Here is a 24,190-nt window from a genome sequence, read left to right on the forward strand (position 1 = left end):
AGAAGTAGCTAAAGAATTTTAATTAAAAAGTACAATCCCTTTGGCATATAATTATGCCCAAATATTTGGTTACTGGAGCTTTTAATATTGTTTGAAACTACCAATTAGAGGTAGGCTCAGCATAATATTCATTATGGGCAAAGAACAAAGCTACGTGCTTGGCATAACTAAAGTGCACATGGAAGGCTGTGCTGAATAACCTGCTCTCCGCTCTAGCTACAGTCTTGCGGGAAGCCTTCTTGCTGTAGGCATGCAAAAGCTGGGAGGTAACAGAAACACCACTGGCCTGGAAGCCAGGGGCCTGTCTCTGCCTAGTTGCCTGAGCTTATGGAACTTATTTTCTCTATGAGTCTTGTTTGTTTTTTTTCATCTGAAAAGTGCAGGTGGAGCAGGATTGGCCCTCAGCCAAAAGGTAAATTCAGGGCCCAACGGTTATGCAGGACATCACCACTAATCACAGCGCTCCTTCCTGCCGAGTTCAGACAGGGCTTCAAAACCCCGCCCAGGCAAGTACTCACCCTCCTGGCCTACAAAGTGTGGCCCGCTGACCAATAACATCAGCATCACCTGGGAGCTTGACAAAATTACAGAATCTCAGGCTCCATTCCAGACCAAACTGAATCAGAATCTGCATTCGATAAGAGCTTTAGGTGACTGCGCGTCAAAGTCTGACCGCTCTAAGCAATCAGCGGCACTGAGCAGAGGTGGCACAGCTGGTGGACCCCGTCTGTCATCCTTAGCCCCGCTTACCTCTAGAAGGCTGGTTTAGTACCCGGAGGCTGGGTTTAGTACCCGGTGGTCTTCCTGCCTAGTTCTCGGCAGCCCTCCTAGACATTGGGCTCCTTTATCTGAAAGAGAGTCCAGCAGGGTTCCTGCTGCCAGACAACCCTTGGCCGGGATCCAGGCATTTTACCTGCTCTCCAGCAATTCACCATCAGGTTCCACCCACCTGCTGGCACCAAGAGGTTCCTACCACTTGGCCTGCTCCTAAATACCTATAATAACCTCTTCACTTCCAAATTCCTTCTGGAAGAATGTCAGTCCTTCCCTATAGATAAGATTAATTTCCACTCTGGTCCTTAATGGGCCACTGACTAAACCGTTGGTTCTCAAAGTGTGTTTTCCAGACCAGCAGGAAGCTTGTTAGAGAGTAAATCTTTTGCCCTAACCAGTTTTGCTCAGTGGATAGAGCGTCGGTCTGCAGACTTAAGGGTCCCAGGTTCCATTCCGGTCAAGGGCATGTACCTTGGTTGCGGGCACATCCCCAGTAGGGAGTGTGCAAGAGGCAGCTGAATAGATGTTTCTCTCTCATTGATGTTTCTAACTCTCTATCCCTCTATAAAAAAATCAATAAAATATATTTTTTTAAAAAGAGAGTAAATCTTTAAAGTTCTCATCACAAGAAAAAAACAATTGTAACTATGTGTGGGTATGGATACTAACTAAACTTATGGTGATCATTTCATAATATATACACATATCCGTGTTGTATACCTAAAATTAATACAATGTTATATGACAATTATATCTCAATTTACAAAAAAAAAAAAAAAAAGTAAAGCTTCAAACCCTATCCCAGACTTACTGAATCACAAACTCTGGGGTGGGGCCCAGCAATCTGTGTCTAACAGGCACTCTAGGGAATTGCAATGCACATTAAAATGTGAGAACCACTTGGTCAAAGGCAAAAAATAAAGCCAGTCACATTTGACCACCTTCATCTAGCAAGAGCTTAAACATTTCCTGAGTGCAAGAACATACATATTTGGCTAGTATTCTAACAACAAAGGTTAATAATAACCCAAGAGAAGACAAAGGCCAAAGTCGCTTACCCGATCATCACACATGATCAACGGATTGTAGTAAACTCCAGCGCCATAGTTATTCTGGATAGTGGTGATAACCTTGGGCCCCAAAACTTTTAGGAAAGAGTAATGGCTCCAATTTTTCTTTAGGTTCTTTGAATGCCATGCAAAAGGGTCATCTACTGTGAACACAAAGTCCAGCATGGCTGTCTGGGAGGTGAAGAAAAGAGAATAATTTTAATTTTAATTCCAGGAAAGGCACCCAGATAACAGCAGAAAGTTCTAAAGTTTTATGCCATGATGACTAATAAAAGGCCTGGGATTTTCAAGAGAAATTTAAGCAAGCCTCTGGAACCAATCTGAGCTTTGTTTTCATCAATACACATAACAACAATGCCTATTTAACATGTACTGTCATACCAACACTCTTCTAAACACTTTATATATTATATATATATGTATATATAATGTATATACAGTAACTCATTTTGTCCTCAAAACAAGGTAGGCACTGTTACTATCCCAAGTTTTTGGAAGAAAGCCACAAGGCACAGACTAAGTTCCTTGCCCAAGGACACATAGCTGGCGACAGCAGATAAAATCTGGTACCAAATCCTGTGTGCTGAACCACTGTTGTACACTGCCTTTCCTGTAAATGCTGCTGAATATGCTCCACTTTTCTTCCAGATGAAATAACCCGTGGATAAGCTCTACACAGTATTATATAAAGGGAAATGTTAACTTAACTCTCGCCCATTTGCCAACCACTCACTGAGGACCTACAAGCTCCGATAGGTCATGAGGTAGTCATAAAGAGGTCAAAGTCTACTGAGGAAACAGACAAATCGTCAGCAAATGGATTTGACAGAAGAATGCAAAATGCACTAATTTCACTCAAAATTGGGTCAACAGGAAGGAGAAAACTTCCTATACAATGACATTTTTGAAGACTGATCATCTGAATCTTGAAGAATGTGCAAGAGTTAAAAAGCAGGGCTGGTGGAAAGGGAGTCCTGTTGGAGGAAAACCCTCTGTGGACATGAGAACGGGGCATGCCCTGTGTGCTGCATTTACTAGTACTGTGGTCAGCAAACTGGGGCTCTCGAGCCACATGCGGCTCTTTGGCCCCTGGAGTGTGGCTCTTCCACAAAATACCACGGCCTGGGCGAGTCTATTTTGAAGAAGTGGCGTTAGCAGAAGTTTAAGTTTAAAAAATTCGGCTCTCAAAAGAAATTTCAATCGTTGTCCTGTTGATATTTGGCTCTGTTGAGTAATGAGTTTGCTGACCACTGTACTAGTAGTTTGTTATGGCTGGAGAAGAATGCAGGCAGGGGAGTGGTGGGAGATGAGACAAGACAGGGAGGCTGGATGTCATAACAAGAAATTTTCCTGCAGAAGAACTCACTGGAGGGAGGAGAAAATAAAGGCTGGGAAACCTCACTGGAGGCCAACAGCAAGATTCCAGGTGAGGAAAGAAGTCACTAAGGCAATGAAGGGTATAGAGACAGATCCGACAGAGACTTATGTGTTGGAATATGCAAAACCTATTAACCTTAGGAAATGAAAGCGAGGGAAAGCAAAGGAAGGGCCTTTCTTGGAAGGAATTCCACCTCTGCTCAAAGGAAAATTTTCATGGAAAAATGAAGAGGTGGCTACAGAGTCAGGAGGCTAAGGCCTGCACTGGGTTTCCCCCCCAAAAAAAACTGGATACTTAAGATTTCAGGTTAACATGTTTTTAAAAATTGTATAATTATGTTAATTTTTTTAAAAAAATAACCAGCCTATAAGAACCTATAACTTATACACTTATAATCTGTAATTTCTCATATGCTGTCAGTTTAAAAAAAAAAAAGTATTACTTAAAAACTAGTATGGCCTTGGCTGTTGTGGCTCAGCTGGCTGAAGCATTGTCCCATACACCAAAAGGTTGCAGGATTCCAAGTCAGGACACATACCTGGGTTACAGGTTCGATCCCCAGTCTAAGGTGTTCAGGAGGCAAATAATTGAGGTTTCTCTCTCTTCCCCCTCTCACCCTTCCTCTCTCTAGAAAATCAATAAACATATCCTCCGGTGAGAATTAAACCAAAAACAAAAATTATTATAGGTAGGAAACAGCAAATCCCAGCAACAGTATAGATGGCCAGACAGATTACAGCCAGGTATCCAAATCCAGAAGGCTCTATTGCAATCCGCACACTTCCATTTCCTTAGTTTATTGAAGGTGACAACAAACTGTTGGGCTGTGTAAGAACTACAGCAAACAGAAACACAGTTCAGAACGATTGCACACTCAGAAAACAACTCTATTTGGCCATTTGTTCCTTTTACATTAATTCAGCAAAAGCTCTAAAGCACACATAGAAAAACTTTGTTTAAATGAAAAATATGTGTCTGTCCCTCTTCTGCTGTCTTGAATCTTGTCTCCACCTTGGAAGCAAACTTTATTTTCCGAGGAAAATCTGCAGTCACAAGGAACACTGTACCCTCCCTGCTGTTGTGCTCGGCCAAGGCCACAGTGTAATAATGCCAAATCCTACCTGGTTTTGGTAAACGTCCTGAGCATAGGTAGATACACTGGTCACCCACTAACTTTGGCTTAGTTGACTTCCCTGCACCTGTCCTGGCCCTACAACCAGTCCCTCAGCTTCTTGAAGTCAGGAAGACCATGTTGTATTTTCTCCTACAGCTACAGAGGTGTCCTTCTCAAGCTGGGCTACACAGTAGCATCACCTGGGAAGGTTTTGAAATTCTTTTTTTTTTTTTTAAATATATTTTATTGACTTTTTACAGAGAGGAAGAGAGAGGGATAGAGAGTTAGAAACATCAATGAGAGAGAATCATTGATCAGCTGCCTTTTGCACACCTACTGGGGATGTGCCCGCAACCAAGGTACATGCCCTTGATCGGAATCGAACCTGGGATCCTTCAGTCTGCAGGCCAACGCTCTATCCACTGAGCCAAGCCGGCTAGGGCTTGAAATTCTTGAAGCCCAGGCCTCCACTTCTCCCCCGCCTCAATTAAATCAGAATCTCTGCTGATGGAACACAAGCATCAGGTTTTTTTGTGGGTTTTTTTTTTGTGTGTGTGTGTGTGTTTTTTTTTTTTTTTTAAGCTTCTCAGGGAATTCAAGCTTCAGAACACTGAGCTAGCACCTGGCAAATATTTCTTCTCTACCATCTTGGCCTCTGCATCAGCTTTTCCCTCCACATAATTGCATCTCGTGCTCTAGAGGTTAAGCGGGCTCGCGCTACTTGACCTAAAGAACTCCGCTCTCGCCGTGGTCAGACCGGGGGCACGGTCCCACGGAGAGTGTCCTCTGTGGGCTGAGGGGTGGGTGCGCGGAGCAGACCGGCAGGCAGCTCTGGGGCTCCGGGCGGGGGATATGAAAGGCGAAAGGAAAGGCGTGGGGCCGGCTCCGGGCCGGGCTCACCTTCTGGTCGGAGCTGGGCCCCGCCTGGCGGAACACCCCAGAGCCATAGGCGAACGCCAGGCTCAGCTCCCCGGGGAAGTGAGACAGGATCTTGCGGAAGGCCACCCACGAGCTCGGCAGCGCCTGCAGCGCCATGGGCCGCGGCGGAGGGAGGCCAGCACCCTCGGCGCAGCCCGGCCGAGGGCGGCGGACCGATACCCGGCAGGGGGTAAAGGGCGGGGAGATGGAAGACGGGGGCCCGGCCTGAGCGCGGGAATTCTGGCGCCGGAGACACGAGCAGGAGGGACAGGCAAGGACCAGGGTGCCGGTGGCCCCGGCGAGCGGCCAGCCCCAGCCACGCCTCCGCACGCACGCGCGCTCTCAGGGCGCAAGAGAAGGCGCCCGCCCGTGTGTGAGGGCGCCAAGGGCTTGCGGAGACCCCTGGTGGTCGGAGGAGCTCACTGCAGGCTGGGGGACAGCGTTGTCGGCTAATGGAACTGCTTTTTTTGTTCTCGCCTCAAACCACATTTTTAAAAAAATATAGTTTATTGATTTTTTACAGAGAGGAAGAGAGAGATAGTTAGAAACATCGATGAGAGAGAATTATCGATCAGCTGCCTCTTGCACACCCCCTACTGGGGATGTGCCCGCAACCAAGGTACATGCCCTTGCCCGGAATCGAACCTGGGACCTTTCAGTCCGCAGCCCGACGCTCTATCCACTGAGCCAAACCGGTCCCAGCTCAAACCACATTTTAATAAGTGATTATAAAATCGTGCGTGTGTATGACAGAAGATTTTTTTTTAACGAGGTGGATTTTCACATAACAAAACTGTACACTTTGCTACGTAGAATTCAGTGGCATTTAGTACATTCATCATGTTGTGCAACCGTTTTTCGGTAGCCCACAACGAAAGTGTAGATTTTCAAAGTTTAGGAAGACACAAATAAAATTAAAACTATGTCCGACCCAGAGACTATCACTGTTAATATGTGGCTGTGATTTCTTCCCGTTAAAGCCCTTTTCAAGTCCAATGATGGGCATGAAAGTGCTCCATAAATGGTAAAGGACTACACCTATGTCCTCTCCTATTTGTATTTAATATTAAGGGTGGAGAAGAGATTCTGCCCCTTTGCCTTGGGGGTTAACCTCACACACACACACACAAAAAGGTGCATGAAGTGTTTCCTGTGAATAAACACGACCCCAGGTGAGAGCTCACCGCTTTGTGTAACTGGACAAATGTGTTTAGGATCACAGGGCTATTCAGGATATAGTCTGACTTCCAGGACAGAGACTTTTCAAAATACTCTTCTTTTTTCCCTGCATACCCTGCCTCTCAAAAAATAAAAGAAGTAGTAACAGCTAGATTTGGATAATGTTGATACATTTCACATGAATATTCAGTGGAGTCCCTCTCCTCTGCTGTCCTGTAGGAGGCAGTTATTGCCTCCATTTTAGGGACGAAGAAGCTGAGTCGGAGAGAAAAGGCAATGTGACTAGGATTGCGTCAGCTTGAGGCAAAACTGGAGCTAAAACTTAGATCCGGGTCCACATCCTACAATCCTACTAGTCCTGAAAGTGTTTTTGAGCAGGGACCTGTTGGGTTCAAATGTTAGCCTGGGTTGGCATGGGGAAACTGTTACCATGGTTTCACTGTGAACTAAAGACTCCTGGCCTGGGGTTGATAAAGCCTGGGATGGGATTAATCCAACTCGGAAGATGATTATTTGAATTCCAACCTAAACCTGGCACTGAGATTAAGGGCTGAGGATTTGAGATGCTTTGCAGGAGCTCCGGGTCTGTGGAAGAGACTAACAAACCAGCCCAGAATATAAAGCACAGCATGAAGTTGGGTGTCCAACACCCTGCAGGACCTCTAGTGAGGGAGTGTTAATTAGTTCTGGGTGTGCAAGGAGAGAATGGAGGAGATTTCGCAGAGGCGGCATCTGAGCCAGGCTTTGAAGGATGAGTAAGAGTCTATCAGGCAGAAGATATCAGGAAGAAGAATTGATAGGACACAGTAACAATAATAATAAATGAAATTTGTTTATTATTATTTCAGCCGAAACCGGTTTGGCTCAGTGGATAGAGCGTCAGTCTGCGGACTGAAAGATCCCAGGTTCAATTCAGGTCAAGGGCATGTACCTTGGTTTTGGGCACATCCCCGGTGGGGGATGTGCAAGAGGCAGCTGATTGACGATTCTCTCTCATCAATGTTTCTAACTCTCTATCCCTCTTTCTTCCTCTCTGTAAAAAATCAATAAAATATATTTTTAAAAGTATTTATTTTCTATTCTTCCCATTATTCCAAAGGCCCCATGAAGCAGGTTCTTCAAGAGTATCATTTTTCAGACCAGAGGCCTGGTGCACGAAATTCGTGCCTGGGAGGGGGCTGTCCCTCAGCCCCGCCTGTGCCCTCAGGGGATGCCCCACTGCTGGTGTAGGCCCGGAATCTCTCTCACAATCTGGGATGCTACATGCACCAGTGACCATACTTCTCATACCGGTGAAAGGCGTCTTGCTGTTGTATGGGCAGCTACATTTTTTTGCCCTGGTTATAAAAAGTAGTACATAACATGATCCTTCTGGGGCAGTAGTACCATTTTCCCCCTCTTATGGGTAGAAAACTGAAACAGAGAGAAGTTAAGTAATTGGTTTTGTCACACAGTTACAAATGTCAGAATCAGGACTGATCACAAAATGTGCAAGCCAGAGTCCATGCATGTCATCGCTGCATCATCCTGTTTTTTTCGTGTTAGAGTAGCCTTGCTAGGTTTTAATTTTTAAATCTAAGAAACTGTTCCAATATATAGGGCATGGTCTCTAGGCCTGGCCAGTGATTAGGGCCGATCTTGGGGTGATTGGCAGGCAGGGTGACGGGGGAGGGGTCCCCCATTGGCCGGCCCTGCTCATCTCTCTCCCCCCCACCCCATCGCCTTCCTCTCGGGGGCAGCAGGGGTGCTGACCAGTCGTTCCCCTGTTTGGCCGATTTGCATATTAGGGTTTTATTATATAGGATGAAGAAACAGAGTGCCTAAAAGGAGAAGCAAATTTCCAAAATGCAGACAGGAGACTTTAACCCAGGGCTCCCATGCGTCAAAGGCCAAGCGCTTTACCACTTTGTCTTAGTGACTTCTAAAACAGGCAGCTTCTGAGGCAAGAGCGAGAAATGAGATGTCAGCTGGTTCTGTTCCGTCAGCCAAGGTTGAACAGCAGCAGCAGTAGCTGAAGGGATGAGAGAGACCAGAATAAGTGCTGCAGGAGGGAGACGGGGTGTGTCTCAGCTTCTCTCCAGGAGCAAAACCATTCTGGTTCATTCTGAGCAAATACCACCCTTGCCCAATTGCCAGAATATGAAATGCATTTACTGCAGGATTACACTGAAACCTTTCACCCCAAGATAATGAATAAATCTCTACCAGCCATGTTATGTTTTCTGCTCTCCTCCCTTTTGGCAATAATTTGACTTTGTTTTGTTTTTCCCCCTCTCTCTGCAAAAGTAATCCATGCAGAGATTAAAGATTCTCTCAGTCTGGCCAAGTTAAACATTACAAAAATATGTATAACCATCCCCCCAGAGATAGTCTCTGATAATCTTTGATACACATTCCTCCAGATGTTCTTCTATGAATATGTAAACATTAAAAACATTTTTTAAATGGAATTTGTAGGATAGATACTATTTTGTAATTTGCTTCTCCCCCCCTCCACGCCCCCACTTAACATATCAGGGTCATCTTTCTGTGTCAGAATATTTAGATCTATCTCATTCTATTTATTAGCAGCAACATTTTTTAAACTATGGATATGCCATCATTTGTTTAAATATTTTCATGTGGACAGATGTAGAGTATTTCCATTTCCATACGTGCAAACAATGCTACAGTGAACATCCTGTACGTAGAGGCTTTTGGGTACATTGTGCATCACAGTGTCAGCACATTGCTAAAAATCCCCTCCAAAAGATTGTGCCACGTCCAGCCCTTGATATACATAAAGATTCTGCAATGCTTTTCCATTTTTCAGGCTTGCAGGCTTTCATGCCTAATTATCAGTCATTTTCACAAACACTTTCCTTCCTGATAATGCAAAACCACCGGCTGGAAAGTTCCATCACATTCCTAAGTGCATTCGCTTCTCTCCAGAAAGAGGCAGAAGCAATGTAGCAGAGAACACATTTGTATTCGCCAGCAGAAATCTCCCTGCTCCCAGCGGTTCATCTGCTCCTTTTTAAATTACCGTGGCTTGTGAAGTTAGAAGCTATTAAAAAGCCCCAGTGTTCTATATAATCGCTTTAGGGTTCTGTTGGAACTCTCATACCAATAAAATAAAAATGTTCCAGAGCCATTTTCAAATACAGATAAATGCCATTTTATTTGAGTGAATATGGGACCTCATTTTTCTGATTTATCCAGCTGTTGGCTTTGTATTTCTTAACAATGACCTTGTCAGGCAAGGCTCCACCAGGAGAATGTTCACCTATTCCATTCTTAAAAAAAAAACAACCTGTAAAATTTCTATAACTTTCATGACTGGGTTTTTCTTCTAATAAGTTTTAAGTGAAGACAGAAAATGTTTGGGGGCGGGGGGGGGGGAATCAATCTCTATGGTTCTTACAATTAACCACATGTTCAACTGATGGAGGTGAAGGAGAGGAATCTTGATTTCCATTTCCTCAGAGAAGGATCATTCTGTCCCATCAGTCCATTCTCAGTTGATTGATGTGTCATAACTTGGCCAGACTGAGAGAATCTTTAATACATCATTAGTCTCTGAGGTATCAGCTGGGCTTACATCTGGGCCCCAGGAGTTCATAGCTGTGTGATCTTGGGCAAGACAACTGAAGCTCTTTGTGCCTTTTTCTCCCCATTTGTAGGATAATCATAAATTGCTAGGACAACAAAGGAAAGTATAGAAAAGGGTGCCTGCCCCAGAATAAACTCGCAGTATGTATTCTCCATCTTATTTAATTCTTCAGAGGAATTAGGAAGCATAATTATGGCATTTATCATTTTACACAAAGCATTTTCCAGACACGATTTTATTTAATACTTAAAACAAATCCCAGCCAAAACTGGTTTGACTCAGTGGTAGAGCATTGGTCTGCGAACTGAAAGGTCCCGGGTTCGATTCCGGTCAAGGGCATGTACCTTGGTTGCGAGCACATTCCTGGTAGGGGGTGTGTAGGAGGCAGCTGGTCAATGTTTCTCTCTCATTGACATTTCTAGCTCTCGATCTCTCTCCCTTCCTCTCTGTAAAAAATCAATAAAAACATATTTTTTAAAAAAATCCCAGGGAATGAGTGGATATTATTCTAATTTTACAGAGGGAGAAACTGAAGTATAGGGAGAGAAAAAAAAATGAAGTGATTTGCCTGAAGCCACAAGGCAAATGGCAGTCCTGCCAATATAGTTTCCAAGTCTATTCTTTTCCTTTTTGCACAAATTGTTAATTTCCCAAAGGAACTCACTCCTCCTCCCATTGAAATCTTCCTTGTCCTTTAGTCCCAGCTCAAATATCACTCCTAATCAGAAGTAAATTTTCTGTGCTCTGTGCCCACATATCCTTTGCTTATAACTTTGTCTTAAATATCAGCTGTGTCCATCAAGAATAGGCTTGGGGACTCTGTGAAGTCATGGGCCATATCTCATCTATCTTTCTACCATGTAGGGCCAAGCATAGTACCTGAAACAAAGTTTCTATAATTGAGAACATCATAGGCTGGTGACAAAAGATAAACATACATACAAACCAATAGTAATAACATACAGACATCTGCACCACAGCTGTCATGAGACAGCTCTTTAGTTTCCTGAGGAAGGTTCTTGGGTCTGAGGGTGGGTAGATATTTGGGCTAGATCTCGAAAGATGACCAGAAGTTCACTGGACAGGAAAGACTAGAGAGAACATTTTAAGGAGAAAGAACAGCCCTGGCACTGGGTCTTGGAATTCTCACTCTGGGAGGACACTGTGTTTTCCAATGGAGTTCTGGAAGACCACACTCTTGACACCAAAGAAAATGGTGAATAACGGTAAGATTTCAAGGAACAGAGCGGGTATCTCCTCTAAATGGCAGAATATAGTGATCAAGAAGTGCAACTCTGGCTCCAGGCTGTCTGGTTGGAATCCTCGCTCAGCCACTTATTATCTGTGTGACCTTGGGCAAGTAGCCGCATGCCTCAGTTTCCACATGGATAAGATGAGAAGAATAATACTGCTTACTCACAGGGTTGTCACAACAACTAAACAGGTTAACACACATAAAGTTTTTGGAAAAATACCTGACATTTTTATTATGCATTTACTTGTTATTATTATTGTTGTTGTTAATTATCTACTGTCCTAAAATTCAAGCAAGCCAGCAACTGTCTACTTTATCACTTTGTAAAACTGGCCCTGGCTGAAACCGGTTTGGCTCAGTGGATAGAGCATCGGCCTGTGGACTGAGGGGTCCCAGGTTCGATTCTGGTCAAGGACATGTACCTCGGTTGCAGGCACATCCCCAGTGGGGACTGTGCAGGAGGCAGCTGATTAATGTTTCTCTCTCATCGATATTTCTGACTTTCTATCCCTTTCCCTTGCTCTCTGTAAAAAATAAATAAAATATTTCTAAAAACAAAACAAAAAAACTGGCCCTGAATTTTGGGATACAATGAGTTGGCAAGGAACCCAGGGAGAAGAGAAAGAATTAATTACTGTATACCAAGTCTGTCTCTAGCCACCAAAATCATCAAACTGCGTTTGTTTTCCCAGGACCAATTGTTGAAAAAGATTGTCATTTCCCCATTGAATTTTATTTGCACTTTTGTGAAAAATCAATTGGTTATATTTTAGTTAGGTGTATTTCTGGACTCTCTATCCAATTGCTCTATATGTCTGTTCCTTCTGTACCTCATTGTCTTGGTTAATGATAAGATAATTTACAATTGGGTAATGTGATTCCTTCAATTTTATTCTTTTTCAAAATTGTTTTGTATTCTAGTTCCTTTGCCTTTTTTTTTTTTTTTTTTTTTTTTTTTTTTTCTTCTTTTTTCTTTTTTTTCAGGTTAGAATACAGCGTCCTTTCTTTCCCAGGCCCGCGGCCGCCATCCATTGAAGTAAGGAGGAGATGGGTTTTCCAGCTCGGGCTCAGACCGCTGAGTGGACGGAACCGTGTTCGGTGCCGGAGTTTCCCCTCCCCTGGCGGAGCCGGGCTGGCGCGGGGCCGGCGTGTGCGGGGCCGGAGGAAGCTGAGCGAGGCTGACTCATGCGCGGGACGGGTGGGACGGACAGGACACACGGGGATTTGGCTCCATGGGACGCCGGGGACAGACGTGGGCGACGCCTGGCTGGTGTCCACAGGCCTCTCCAGGCGCTTCACAAACACGGTGCCCGGGGCCGGGCCCACCCAGCCCCGGTGATGGCCACACCTCCCCGCGGGACCGCAGGCCTCTGCCCGGGCCCTGCTGACCGCCAATCGGACAGTGTCGCAACCTGTGCCCTGAGGGGCCACATGTGTGTGTTCTCCCGTGGGGAGGCAGCCGTGTCACCCAAAGCCACACGGGGCATTGGCAGAGTCCATGGAAGTCCCGATCCCGGGCCCTGGCCGGCGGGGAGGCGGGTCCGCCCCAGGCATGGAGGGTGACAGCGAGGAAATCGCCGTGGACGTGGACTCACACGCATTACACACAGCATGGGGTGGGGTGGGGGAGCGGCCTTTCGGGGGACCGTATGACAGGCACGAAAGAAAGAGAAGCAAAAGAAAACATCCAGGTGTCCATGTGCTAGGGACACGGAGCGACACGGAGCATGGAGACCACACAGAGCGGAGGGCGGGGCTGAGGCTGCAAACTACACTTTTTTTTAAAAAAAAATATATTTTATTGATTTTTTACAGAGAGGAAGAGAGAGGGATAGAGAGTTAGAAACATCGATGAGAGAGAATCATCATCGATCAGCTACCTCCTGCACACCCACTACTGGGGATGTGGCCGCAACCAATGCACATGCTCTTGACTGGAATCGAACCTGGGACCCTTCAGTCCGCAGGCCGACGCTCTACCACTGAGCCAAACCGGTTTCGGCCAGGGCCTTCTTCTGGATGTCGTTTCTCTTGCTGAGCGCCAGGCGGTCGAACCCCTCCACACTCTCGCGGAACCCCGCCTAGAACTCCGCGGGCGACAGGTGTCTCTCCAGTCTGATCCTGTCCACGTCTTTGGGCAGCTTCACTCGGATTCGGTTTGTGACGATGAGGTTGTCATAGGGACAGACCTTGCATTCTCTCGCGCCCCAGCTGGCGTCCGGGTCTGCTCCACAAGGCGCCAGATGGGCGTCCCGGTGGTCCAGGCCATCCTTTCCGTGTTCGGGGAGAGGGTCAGGTTTGGAACAGGGGAACTGTGAGTAGAAGCCAGCTCCCGGGCCGGTGGGGAGAGGGTCTCGGTCGGCCCCGCTGCTGTGGGACTGAGCCTGGCTGTCAGGCGAGTTGGTCCTGGTGTCCGCGTCCCCCTGGGGGATCAGCCAGCTGCCCTTCTGTTTCCTGCCGTCCTGGTCGGAACCGCCTTCCTCCCCGTCCAGGCGCCTCGAGGCTTGCTGCTTGTAGCTGGGGGGCTCCCGGGAGATGTTACCTTTGATGCCGGTGACTGGCACGTGGAGGTGGCGCGGCGCCTGCTGGCAGGTGGCGGGCGGCCTGCCGTCGGACAGCACCGAGAGGCTGGGGGTGCTCGGGCCGCTTTCGCTGCCCGGCTGGCTGTAGTGCTGGGGCGGCCGCGAGGTCGGGCTGTAGCGCCCGAGGCTGGCCGACCTGGTGGAGCGGTCGTCCCTGTCTTCCTCGAGGCAGTTCGGCCGGTCCCCCGCGTGGCTGACGTAGGGCGAGTAGGAGATCCTGTCGGGGTGGTAGATGTTGGAGATGGCCTTGCTCTTGGGCAGGGCAGCCAGGTCTCTGGAGTCCAGGATCTCGTCCCCCGTAGATGACCGGCTTGGGGAGCCCGAGGTGCTGGACGCAGGCACGGAGATGATGCTCTCGGAGGACGTCCTGGTCTCCTGGAAGGCACAGGGGGGTGGCACCCGGGCAAACCTGCTTCTGCATCTTGTTCTTGTCCTCCGTCCTGGCTGCTTGTCGGCAGGCGGGGTGCCAGGTGGAGGAGCCTTGGAGGTACATCTGCTCGCCCTCAGCGAACATCCAAACATCCGAACATCCGGCCGCACCGGACGCAGAGCGCGCACAGTGGAGGGGGGGCGATGGGGAGCAGTGCGTCTCGCCCGCCTCCAGCGCGCGCCCCGCGATGGACTTCTCGCAGCCCGCACGGCGGACGCCGAACTCGGCGTGGTGGTCGGCCTCGCAGTAGGGCAGCGCGTCCTTGCTGGTATACTCGGCATTCAGCTCCTTCCCGCAGGTCTTGCACTTGAAGCCGCCCAGGTGCCAGTGCTTGTCCAGGGCCACCGGGGACTGGCCGGTTTTTACTTCTGCGCCGGGAACACTTCTGGCACAGGCACTCCTTCCCGATGAAGGTCACACGGTCCCCGGGAGGGAAGGGGAGCCGGCAGGCGGCGCACACGAACCAGTCGGGGTGGTAGGTCCGGCCCAGCGCTGACACCACCTCGCCCTCGATGAAGCGGTCACAGGCCAAGCGGCGGGTGCCGTGCAGGCGCTGGTAGTCCCGCGTGCAGATGTGCTGGCCCTGCCCCACGAAGAAGCTGCCCTCCGCCATTATAAGTATAATCACCTTGGGAAGAAGAAGTCACATGTTTGTCGGAGCTCTCCCCGACCATATTGGTGTTGTTAATAAATACTAGCACTGACTTTCCAGTCCAGGTGGCTGGATTGACCATAGGAGGGTCTGGAACATAAATCCAGTAAGTTTCTGCTGCAGCCATCCTTACCTGGCAGCTGACGAGTGCCATCATAGCAAGAAAGGGGCTGGAGGGGGTTACCTGAACCCCCTGTTCTTTCACCACTTGCTGGGCATCGGTGGTCAGCTTCTTCCATTGACCCCATGTGGGGACACTAGCTTCTCTGGTGGTCTTAGCCTGCTGCCTTACTCGCTTCTCCTTCTTTGGGACTGGTGGCTGAGCTGGCATCAGCACCAGAGGTGTGATATTCAGCTTCTTGAATGGTGGGATGAGTTGTTATCCAGATCCATGGTGGTGACGCACTGCTCGCTCTGGCACCCAGATGGGGTTAGAAGTGCCTTTTGGGAAGATACAAACGTGGCCTCTCCCCCACGTCATTACTGGGTCTGGCCCTTTCCACTGTCCTGTTTGTAAATCCTTCCCTCGTGCCATACCGGCAGATGCCACGGCACCAGGAGTTTGATGCCTCTCGGCTGCTGTGTGACCTTTATCGTCACAATTTAAAAAATGTAAAGTGTAAAGGGCATGATTTAACGGATTCTGTGGGGTAGGATTATACCTCTCTCCCCTGCTTTGTTTTTGTAATTGAGTTTTTAAGGTTCGATTAGCTCTTTCTACAATCGCCTGTCCCTGGGGATTATAGGGAATTCCTGTTTTATGCATAATTTGGTATTGCTTACAAATTGCTGAAATGAGGAGCTAGTATATGCAGGTCCATTATCTGGTTTAATTTCTAGGGGCCGTCCCATGACTGGGAAAGCCGCTGGGCAGTGGTTAATTACATGCTCTGCACTTTCCCCTGTTCGGGGAGTAGCGAAAATGAAACGTAAGCATGTGTTTACAGAGACATGGACCCGCCGAAATCTGCCAAATTCAGGCACATGAGTAACATCCATTTGCCAGATTTGATTAGGTTTAAGTCCTCGGGGATTTGCCCCTAATGCTGGCACAGGGAGATGGATAACACACTGAAGGCATTGCTTGACAATTTGGCTAGCCTGCTCTCGAGAAATATGGAATTCCTTGCGCAAGGCAGAGGCATTTTGATGATGCAGGGCATGCGAGCCTGTGCCATGGAAAATGGGGTGGTCTCCTCTACTGAGGCAACGAGACGATCTATTTCCTCATTACCAGCAGCCAGCGGACCTGGAAGGCCAGAATGGGATCTAATGTGGCCAATAAAACATGGGCATTGCCATTTTTGAATAAAACTTTGCAAGGTGATAAACAGATGGAATAGCTCCTACAGAGTTGGTAGCAGTTTCAATAATTGTAGCCATTCCAACTACATAAGCACTGTCACTGTAGATGTTGACAGGTTCAGAGGCAAAGTTTTCTAAAGCATAAATGAGAGCTTGGATTTCTACTCGTTGTGCAGAGGAATAATTTGTCTGAATTACTTTAGAACTCTTTACATGAAATCCAGCTTTCCCTGAGCTGGACCCATCAGTGAAGACGGTTAGTGCTTGGGGGAGAGGTTGTTGCTTAACTATTTTTGGAAAGATAGAAGTTGTAACAGACAAAAACTGTAAAATCTTATTAGCAGGATAATGATTTCCAATTTGACCAGGATAGTTAGCAAGAGCTGTTTGCCAATCAGAATATTGCCATAGCCAATTTTGCTGTGTTATGGCAAACGGCACTGTAATGAGGGAAGGTTCTTGCCCTATTAATTGAACTAGCCTGTACCGTGCTTTCGCTATGAGCTGAGAAACCAAATCATGAAAAGTCGTTAATACTTTAGTTGGAGAATGGGCCAAGTGAAGCCATTCTATTACTCCTGGGTCCTGCCAAATGACCCCCGTGGGAGTGTGAGCAGTAGGGAAAATTACTACCTGAAGGGGTGCAGTTGAATCTACTCTTGTAAGCTGAGCAGCTTGAAGGGCAGCTTCTACTTTGGTTAAAGCAATACTAGCTTCTGCAGTTAATTGTCTAGGAGAAGATGGTGAGGAATCTCCTCAAAGAATACCATACAAAGGAGATAAATCTGCAGTAGTCAATTTTAATGAAGGACGGGCCCAATTAATATTCCCAAGGAACTTTTGAAAATTATTTAAAGTTATTAATGAATCTGTCCGAATTTGTAAGCATTTGAGGACGCACAGTTCGTCCTTCAATTAAACTGCCTAGGTATTGAAAAGGAGAACTTTTCTGTACCTTTTCTGGTGCAACACACAGTCCCATAGATAAAAGCGAATGTTGTAAGTCTGCAAACACTTTATGAAGAGTGTCCACATTCTCATGAGCCAATAGGATGTCATCCATATAATGGACGATGTGTGCCTGGGGGTGCTGCTGCCTTATGGGGCGGACAGCTGCATCCACAAAGTCCTGGCATAAGGCAGGACTGTTAGCCGTTCTCTGCGGCAGCACCTTCCAGTGGTATCTCCTCGCTGGCTCTTTAAAGTTTATTGCAGGGACACTAAATGCAAATCGTTTACAGTCATCTGGATGCAAAGGGATAGTGAAAAAACAATCCTTTAAATCTAAAATGAGTAGTTCATAATCAAGAGGAATAGCAGTAGGTGAGGGCAGCCCCGATTGAAGGGGGCCCATAACCTCCATCGTTTTATTTATTGCTCGGAGATCTTGCAAAAGTCTCCACCTGATTTTTTTCTTAATTACGAAAATATTGATAGGTGTATTCCAAAGGCTATAAGTAGGTTTAATATGACCAGCTTCAAGCTGTTTTTGTACTAGAAGCTGTGCTACTTGAAGCTTCTCTCCAGTGAAGGGTCATTGATCAACCCAAACAGGGTCGTCAGAGAGCCATGTGATTTTTGCAGCAGTCTTTCTCTGGGTCGGAGAGATGACCAAGGTTCCTAAAGAAAAAGCTGTGGCTCCCTGTATCCTAGCCCTCTTCTCCCTTGCTGGGTAGAAGCGGGGATAGGGGATAGTCTGCCTTGCTGCCTTTTACCCATTCCTTTAACGGGACAAAATTCTTGATTTAACATTTGAGCTGTAACCGCATTGGAACTCATTAGTAATACTCCCATTTGCTCTAGAATGTCCCTTCCCCAGAGGTTAACAGGTATAAAATCAAGCACATAAGGTGTAAAATATCCTGTATTTCCCTCTGAATCTTCCCATTTGATGAGCTGCGCACTCTGTTGAGAGACTTGGGCAATGCCTTGTCAATTGGCAGTGGCAGTATTAAGAGGCCATGCAGGGGGCCAGTGCCTGGAGGCAATCACATAAACATCTGCCCCTGTATCTACTGTTCCTCGGAAAACTTTCCCATTTAACTTTAATTCTAGCTCTGGGCGCCCTCTTTTAACTAGCCGCGCCCAGTACATTTGATTAGAAGATCCAAATCCTCCTTCTCCCCGAAGCTCCATGGAGATAAGTTTTCCTGCTATATAATATGGCAAAATTATAATCTGGGCTATCCTAGTTTCTGGAAAAATTTGAATTATGGTATTTGTTGTTTCTACTATAACTTTGATTTCACCAGTATAGTCTTGGTCTATTACACCTGGTAAAACCTGAAAACCTTTGATAGTTAAACTACTTCTCCCTAAAATAAGTCCCATGGTGCCCTTAGGTAATGGTCCATAAATCCCTGTAGGGATTGCTTGTAGCCCCATCTCTGGAGTTAGTACATATTTGGTGGTGGGACAGAGGTCCAATCCTGCGCTTCCTGGAGGGGCATGGTAGAGGTCTTTGACAGTGGGCCGACTGGCAGGCCGGTGTGGTACGGCTGTGCCGGTGAGTGACAGTGCCCCTACTGTTTGGTGGGGCCGGGGTCGGCCCCACTTGCCGTTTTCCTGATGTGGGTCAACAGGCCGGCCATCAATGTCTGTCTGGGAGCGGCAGCCACTGGCCCAGTGTGTCTCCTTGGGGCAGCGAGGAACAAGAAGACTTGGCTGCCGAGCAGGGAGACTAGGAGAATTTTCCTGACTCCTTAAGGCAGCCCGATGCCTGTAATTCTTTGCAAAGTGGCCTGATCTCCCGCAAGTGAAACAAGTCCTTTTTTCTTTGTTCCCTGAATGGTCCCTCTGCAAAGACTCCTTCAATGCAGCAGCCAAAGTCACTCCCTGAACCTAATAGGAAGGCCCAATATCGGCACAAATATGGATGAACTCAGAAATTGACCCCCTTTTTCTGTGGGGGCGTAGAGCCTCCTGACATGTCCTATTGGCATTCTCAAAAGCCAGTTGCTTCACTAGCAGGAATCCTGCATCGGGATCTCCAACCACTCTGTCTACTGCCTGAAGCAACCGTGCCACAAGGCCTGCTAGGGCTCCTCTGGCCCCTGTATAATTTTTGCAATGTCCATGGTCTTTTCTCCCTTAGTGGGCAACTCCCTCCAAGCCTTAGTGCCACAACTATTTATCTCTGATAAGCTTGCAAAGGGAGCGTCATCTGAGCCTGTAAGCTGTGACATGCCCCGGTTCCTATTAACATTTCAAGAGTGACAGGCACACCATGTCGTTGATTTCTAGCCGCCTGCTCTGCACTAAGTTCAATCCAGTTGGATTTCCACATTAAATAATTTCCGGGGGAAAGACATGCCTTAGCCAGTGTTGGCCAGTCCAGAGGAGGCAGAGCTTCACTAGTCACAGTGCCAAGCAAGCCCAAGACAAACGGAGAAGTGGGGCCATCCGTGGAAACAGAGGTTTTAAACTCCTTGAGAATTTTAAAAGGAATAGCCTCATGCACTCTCAGCGTCTGCCCTGGGTTGGTAGGGTCTGGCCTTTCTAGGATCGAATACATTGAAAGTCCTGTAATATCCTCTCCCGCGCGTCTTGCCTTCCGTAAGGTCAGCTGTAAAGGGGACAGTATTGGCGCAGAAGTTGAAGTTTTGACATTTGGCTGTGCGCCTGCTTCTAGCCTTAAAGGCCTGGTGGCGAGGGCTATTTTTTTTCAAAACTGTGAGCAAGATCTTCCCCAACATTCTAAATCATCTCGCTCACAGCGATGCTCGCCTCTCTTTTCCTCAAATTCTGGCTCACACTCATATTTAGGAGATAAATAAGGCGGGCTCTCAATCATGAATGGCGGAACAGGGGCAGGAGCAGCGGGTAGAGGCAGGGAAGGTGGAGGAGGTGCAGAAGGTGGGGGCGAATAGAGATCTCTTTCCTGAGACCCTGAATTACCCATATTTTACACCCGGTTGATTTAGTTTCTTATAACAATCCACTCCTACTTACCCCTACTTACCTTAAGTCTGTGGAGCGCGCACACTTTCTAGGAGCGATCCCCTGCCTCTTGCCCCAGGTTGGGCGCCAATATGCGGGGGCCTGACACGGCTGGGGATCTCCCTTCTCTGTGGCGAGCACGGAAAGAGAGATGAAATTGGTTCTTCGCAGAGGCAGCCAGGGATTGAGAAATAAAGAAATGAAGAGAGTCGATGCAGGAATAGGTTCAAGCTGGGTCCCAGGTGGGTCGCAGACCTCCTCTGCTGGAGAGACTGAGAACCCCTGAGCCAAAAAGCACACTATTTATTTTCCAATACAAAAAAGGGGGATTTTCACAGGAAAAACAAGGAGCCTAGATGGGGCCAGGTCCCACCCACTCCTTCCTGCCTGACAAACACACCAGGAACTAAGAACATATCCACACTTCCAGGGCAGGAAGGTAACTGAAACGATTCTGTCAATATCCCAGGCTCAGTCAACAACAATGTAAAGAATGTCCAGGTATAGTACAGGGGCCCCCCCAAAAATTCCCGGGGCAGGCCCTCTCCCCCAAGCTGGACTCTCCCACGGGCTAGCCATATACCCTGGGGGGACCTTCTCCCACGGGCGGGCCCTCTCCCACAGGCTGAACTCACCCACGGGCTGGACTCTCCCACTGGCGGGCCCTCTCCCACAGGCTGAACTCACCCACGGGCGGGACTCTCCCACAGGCTGAACTCACCCACGGGCTGGACTCTCCCACTGGCGGGCCCTCTCCCCCAAGCTGGACTCTCCCACGGGCTAGCCATATACCCTGGGGGGACCTTCTCCCACAGGCGGGCCCTCTCCCACAGGCTGAACTCACCCATGGGCTGGACTCTCCCTCGGGCGGGACTCTCCCACGAGGGACTCTCCCCCGGGCAGGACTCTCCCTCCAGCCGGCCCTATCCCACGGGCGGGACTCTGCCCCGGGCGGGATTCTCCCACTGGAGGCCCCTCTCCCCAGGGTGGGCCCTGTCCCATGGACAGGACTCTCCCAGCCTTTTTCTATATTTTAGAATCAGCTTGTCCATATTTGCAAAAGTCCTCCTGATATATATATATATTTTTTACTAGAATTATGTAAAATCTATAGATCAATTTGGGAAGAATTTACTTTTGTATTATGTTGGGTCTTCCGACCCATGAACATAATATGACAGTTTTTTTTTTTATATTTTAACATTTTAGCTATTTCCTGGTCCTTGGCCAGAAAGCTGGGGACTTTTAAGACTATAGCACCTCTTATCTGAGAGGAAGTTTCCCAGTGTAATCAATATACAGAATATTTTTATTCCTCCAAAAACAACCTTATTTCTTTCTCGTTAATTTTCTATTTGTACCCCTAGCTCCTGGAAGCTGCTAATATGCTTTCTGTTTCTATAGTTTTGCCTTTTTGAGAATCTATAATAATAAAAGCATGATATGCTAATTAGACCAGATGTCTTCCGGATGAAGCCTGGGTTACAAGGAAAGCTCGGGTCTCGGGTGCCAGAGGGAAGCCAGTGCCGTAGCTTAGGGAAAGAAGGCCTACTCTTGCACGAATTTCGTGCACCAGGCCTCTAGTGTTATATAATGCTACATAATGGAATCAGAGAATGTAGGCTTTTGTCTCTGGCTTCTTTCACTTAGCAATAATGCTTTGAGACTCATCCAGGTTGTGTGTGTGTTTTGTTTTTTTTATTGCTAAGTATTATTCTGGTGTTTGTATATACCACAATTTGTTTATCCACTCACCTGCTGATGGATTTGGATTGGATTGTTTCTAGTTTTAGAAAATTATGAATAAAGTTTACTTCTAAATTGAAGTACCATGGTTAATAGCATTATATAGCCCTAGCCAGTTTGGATCATCAGCCTGTGTACTATATGCCTGAGTTGCAGGCTCGATCCCAGTGTGGGGCATGCAGGAGGCAGCTGGTCAATGATTCTCTCTCATCAACTTTCTGTCTCTCTTCTTCTCTGAAATCAATAAAAATATATGTAAAACAAAACAAAAAAATTATATGTTATTATCACGTAAACAACATCATAATTCTATATCTGTAAACACTATAGTGTGGTCACCTCCAAAAGTCTAGTTTCCATCCATCATCATATATTTTACCCCCCGCCCCCAATTTCTCTCCTCTTCAATCCCCATTCCCTTCTGATAACCACCAATCTACTGTCTGAGTCTAAAGTCTGTTTGCTCATTTGTTTCTTCTTTTGTTTTATATTTTACATTATGAGTAAAATCATCTATTGACGGGCACCAGATTATTTTCATATCCTGGCTATTTTTGCCTTCTTAATGTTTACAATCTATTGTAGCTCATGCCCTGTGAATTCTACCTTTTGAAATAATTTCTATTTCACAAACTGCATTTATTAAGTATCACCCCATTTCTTCATCTGTGGAACCCTTGGAGTATGAGAAATTCGTAGGATTAAAAAAGCAAAGTATTTCTGTTCTCACCCTTATGCTTTGAAAGGTGAATCCATCTGGCTATTTTCTGTGTACAATAAGTTCAGAGGCAAAAAAGATTTCAGGTGTAGAAGAGGTCTCTGAATCCATTTTTCTATTCTTCATTAGGTTCTAACCTCCTTCGGGCTGCCAGTGTCCACTGAAGCAGCATGCTTCCTTGTCCCGACCCGCGGGACAACAACGGGGGTAAGCAGGAACCACCTAAGAGAATGAAACAAACAAGGAACTCGGAAGAATGGAGGCAAGACAAGGTTCTGATCAAGCCTCAACTTTATTCTTTGAAATGGCTGTATTTATACAGCAGAAACAAAGGGGGGCAGGGTTGCCTATGCAGAGGGGTCTTTGCGTAACATTCCAAGGTGCAACATTCCAAGGCTGGGCTATCTAGGGGGGAGGGTCAGGAAGGGGAAGTTGCTAAGTGGCAGGAAGATGCTAAGTGGCAGGTTAATCTTATCTTCTGGCCAAACCCTCAGAGCACCGCATAACTTCTGCTAGAAGGAACTTAATTCTATTTCCTTAAGACAGAATTGCTTGTCCCAACTCTGATGGCTCCCAACACTTCCTCCTTCCATGACTAGTAGGATATATAAAAACTCTCTATCCTCCTTATTTCCTTCAACCAGATTGGGTCCCGTGCCCACCCTTGGAAACGTAACAGGTGACAAAAGAATAACATGCACGGATGGACTTGAGCCGGGGTATCTGAACCAATCACTGGCGGGGCAGATTGTCTCGGTTTAATGGCCTCCTAGAGCTGATGGTGGTATTAGCCCCCCCACTACTGGGGGAAGGGTCAATCTCTTGGACAGAAACAACATCTGTGAGGAAGCATCCAGCAATTCCACTTCTGGGTATAAACCCAAAGGAAATGGAAACAGGATATTGAAAATATATATGCACTCCCATGTTTATTGCAGCATTTCCCACATAGCCAACATAGGGAAACCACCTGAGTGCCTGTCAGTGGGTGATGGATAAAGAAGACATGGTTTATACGGTCACGAATCATTTAACAATGGGGATTTGTTCTGAGCCATATGTTGCTAGGTGATGTTGTCATTGTGAAAACATCACAGAACGCACTTACACAAACCTAGATGGTATAGGGATACCGGTGGGATCCCTTGGCCTGGCCTGCACCCTCTCGCAATCAGGAACGCTTGGGGGATGTTGGAGAGCCAGTTTCAGCCCAGTCCCCACAGGCCAGGCCTAGGGACCCCACCAGAGCACAAATCCATGCACCGGGCCTCTAGTATTATAAAATGTATCAAACCAACTTGTTGTACACCTTAAATTTACACAATTTTATTATATATCTCGTATTTTGACTTAAAAAGCAAATGTATTATAAAAAATTGCTCCCTAACCGGTTTGGCTCAGTGAATAGAGCAAGGGACTTTGGACTGAAAGGTTCCAGGTTCGATTCCAGTCAAGGGCATGTACCTTGGTTGCGGGCATATCCTTAGTAGGGGGTGTGCAGGAGGCAGCTGATGGATGTTTCTCTCTCATCGATGTTT

At 47.0% G+C, this 24,190-nt stretch overlaps 2 protein-coding genes across 4 annotated transcripts in view; both read right to left on the bottom strand.

The window, feature by feature from the left end:
• TAMM41 (TAM41 mitochondrial translocator assembly and maintenance homolog) overlaps positions 1-5,561 on the bottom strand; it is a 70,334-nt gene extending 64,773 nt beyond the window's left edge. For 2 of the 3 annotated variants that reach the window (XM_045579188.1, XM_036431142.2), the window contains exons 1-2: positions 5,237-5,561; positions 1,833-2,015 (exon numbers count right to left, since the gene is read on the bottom strand). In XM_045579188.1, the coding sequence (XP_045435144.1) occupies positions 1,833-2,015; positions 5,237-5,371 (318 nt within the window). In that variant the 5' untranslated portion in view covers positions 5,372-5,561. The remainder of the gene's footprint in view (positions 1-1,832; positions 2,016-5,236) is intronic. The other variant, XM_036431140.2, reaches the window with a different exon arrangement.
• Positions 5,562-13,358: 7,797 nt separating this feature from the next.
• Positions 13,359-14,905, bottom strand: LOC118715736 (actin-binding LIM protein 2-like). Its single transcript, XM_045579189.1, is given in 4 exon segments — positions 13,359-13,783; positions 13,937-14,237; positions 14,284-14,668; positions 14,670-14,905. Coding segments are annotated over 4 exon segments (1,344 nt in total). The 3' UTR covers positions 13,359-13,361.
• Between the last annotated feature and the right edge of the window lie 9,285 nt (positions 14,906-24,190).

This window comes from Pipistrellus kuhlii, unplaced genomic scaffold (genome assembly GCF_014108245.1).
Source record: "Pipistrellus kuhlii isolate mPipKuh1 unplaced genomic scaffold, mPipKuh1.p scaffold_m20_p_11, whole genome shotgun sequence".
Taxonomy (NCBI): Eukaryota; Metazoa; Chordata; class Mammalia; order Chiroptera; family Vespertilionidae; genus Pipistrellus; species Pipistrellus kuhlii.